The sequence below is a fragment of the Dendroctonus ponderosae genome, unplaced genomic scaffold (genome assembly GCF_020466585.1).
Source record: "Dendroctonus ponderosae isolate FM_Combo_2020 unplaced genomic scaffold, Dpon_F_20191213v2 Dpon_F_20191213_10, whole genome shotgun sequence".
In the NCBI taxonomy this organism is placed as follows: Eukaryota; Metazoa; Arthropoda; class Insecta; order Coleoptera; family Curculionidae; genus Dendroctonus; species Dendroctonus ponderosae.
The window spans coordinates 2,686,929-2,689,679 of record NW_026017111.1 but is presented as its reverse complement, the minus strand read 5'-3'; the positions used below and the strand labels follow the sequence as shown (position 1 = coordinate 2,689,679).

The following is a 2,751-nucleotide window of genomic DNA, read 5'->3' as shown; positions in this document are numbered from 1 at the left end:
AATAAATATGATTTTTTAAGGCAAACTAGTACACTTCAGAGAATCGACTTTTCAATGGAAAGCTTAGAATTTTCTAAAAAATCAACCCAAAGCCCAAATTGCTTGAAACTTTGCGCACATTTAGAAAGCTGATGCGTCTACAAACGTCCAAAATTTGATGAAAATAACTTTGGGGCTTTAGCAGTTATAATTTTTTTAGAAACAGATCGGCGCAATTGGGCCAGCGGCATTCGCAGAACACCCTGTACAGTTAAAATCTTCCAAGTCAGATGCACCGTTTTCCATTTCTCCATTAACCGTTCTGATGGTTTAAATTGCATTTGCTGCGTGATTTAAGGCTTGGCAGAGTTGAAGGCGTTTGGCAAACGATCGAATTTACCTGGATGAGGCAAATGCGCTCCATAATGGGCAGGAACCATGGCAGGTGGAATGTGGTACTGAACCACCTGCATGACCGGATATCCATGCATGTTTAGGCACCAGTTTCGAGAAATTCACTTCACTTCACCACCATCCAGGTTCGATTCTTGGACGAATTGTTCACCACCAACTGTTATCGACTTCGGAACGACGCATTAGCCTTTCGCAATAATGGAAATTATGGATTCGTGTTGCCATGGATGGGCGAATCGACCGACACAGTCCAGACGAAAGCCAAACGGAAAAAAGCGGCGAGAAATGGCCTGTTCTGAAGCTGCAAATCTGATGTCTGAGTTTTCATTGTCCTGGCCAGGGATGGCTTCGGCAACGTTTGCTTTCCGGCCGAAAAGTTCGGATTTTTGCCTCCTCTGGCCCTTAAGGATGTCGACTTTACCAGGAACTCTCCCTTGCTCACTACGTATTAATGAGGCGATTCTGCATGCAGCCGAGGGCTGCTTAAAGGGCTTCAAAGTGCCGTCCTGCCCTTCGTTCTCCCTATGGCGACGCGAGGCAACTTTTCCCTCTAATAGTCGATATTTTCGCCCTTTCTCGCTCCTTCCAGCCCTTGAAGGGGACAAATTCCGCATCCGGAAAGTTGACAACCGATGCAACTGCTTAGAAGCTGGATTAAAGCAGTTTGGGGTCTCAAGACTTGATTCTTTGTCCGGCTTGCAATTTAAAACTGCAGCCCGACGAAACTCGATTAATTAATTAATTAAATAGTGTTTGTTGGGAATGAAGAGCTTAATCTGAAGCGGAAGTGGAGCGCATGTGAGATCGCAATTAATTAACAAAGTCGAAGTGCTTGGAGGGATTAATCAACGTGAATTTGCATAATAACTAAAGTCCTCCGGAGTAGCTGCGTGCCCAAATGGCACGATTCCAATCACTCCGAATCGAGCAGACTGTTAAAATCGAATCCAACTAATTAGCTGATTAACCGTCATAAAAGACCCGGCGGATATAATTGGTCAACCACATGTTCTTCCAATTTATCAGTGGTTTTTAATTGGGCCTACAACAGGCCGCCGCCCACTGATGATGGCCACTTTTTGCCCATTTTCATATTGACAAAAATCGCCCATTGCAGCGATAGCCCGATGATCTGGAGTGTGTGTGTTAATTAACAAACGAGCCAAAAAAACGGTTTACAGTTGAAGAGGCGCGAAGAACCTGGGAATTCCTCGGCTCATTAAAAATCGCTTCAACGCTTTTGTCCTTCAAATTCTACGCTACTTTTTCGATGCTTCAAAGAAGCATCTTCGATAGAAAAACATGTTTTTTCGTCGCAGTAAGTGAGGGTTTCGGCGCTTACCAATCTGCGGTCGATATCGGGAGTTTAAGCTGCTGTTTCCATCGTAGCGGGGCCTGGGAGGCGGTCGTGGAGGCAGAGCAGGAGGCAAAGGGGACACCTCTATTCTATCTTCCTCTAGCTTTCGGGCTTGAGGCGTTTGCTCGATGTTCGGCCTGTCATCGCCCTCACTTTCCACCTGTAATGAGGATTTAGTGACTATTTCGGTCTACTGAAGAGTGTACAGGATGGTTTCCTATATTAAAATGGGTTAGAGCTATGAACTTTCAAACTAAGCGCGTCTGGAAGACCAAAGTCGCCTTCTGAACCTCTGAAAAAAACGCGTGTTGAAATCTCGAAAACTCTGAGATTGAATTTGGCTTGCAATTGTCTGAAAAAGTGCATTTTTCTCAATTAAAAAATACATAGGGCGCTTTTCGAGTTTGAAATAATTTTGAGTTACGAATGTTTGAACAAAGAGTGTCGCGAAGCCAAAAATCGCTTTTAAACTCAAAGGAGAAACTCGAAACTTTGAGTTCGAGTTTAGTTTGCAAGTTTTCCGTTAAAGAAACTCTTTGTCTCTATTGAAAAATATACAGAACCTTTTCCTGGCTTGGAGAACTTCTGAGCTATGAATTTTTGAAAAGAACGTCTTTAGAAGGCAAAAATCGCCCTTAAACATAAGGCAAGATTTCGGAAAATAACGGATCGAATTTGACTTGCAATATTTTCGTAAAATATGTTCCTTTTCTCAATAGAAAAATACACGGGACGTTTGTCTAGTATGGAGGACTTTTGAGCTACGAATTTTTGAATAAATCGTGTCGCAAAAGCAAAAGTCGGCTTTAAACTCAAAGAAAATACTCTAAATTTTGAGTTTCAGTTTAGTTTGAAAGTTATCCGTTAAAGAAACTTTTTTGCTCTATTGGAAAAACAAAACGAACCCAAAACGTTTTCCTAGCTTAAAAAGCATCTCAGGTACGAACGTTTGAAAAAAAGTCTGTAGAAGCCAAAAATCGCCCTAAACATAAGGCAAAATT

At 42.3% G+C, this 2,751-nt stretch overlaps 1 protein-coding gene across 2 annotated transcripts in view; it reads right to left on the bottom strand.

The window, feature by feature from the left end:
- Window positions 1-1,490: 1,490 nt before the first annotated feature.
- The window catches only part of LOC125502786, an 8,333-nt gene continuing 7,072 nt past the window's right edge, over window positions 1,491-2,751 (bottom strand). The window contains exon 4 of one of the 2 annotated variants that reach the window (XM_048662058.1): window positions 1,491-1,910. In XM_048662058.1, the coding sequence (XP_048518015.1) occupies window positions 1,653-1,910 (258 nt within the window). In that variant the 3' untranslated portion in view covers window positions 1,491-1,652. The remainder of the gene's footprint in view (window positions 1,911-2,751) is intronic. The other variant, XM_048662057.1, reaches the window with a different exon arrangement.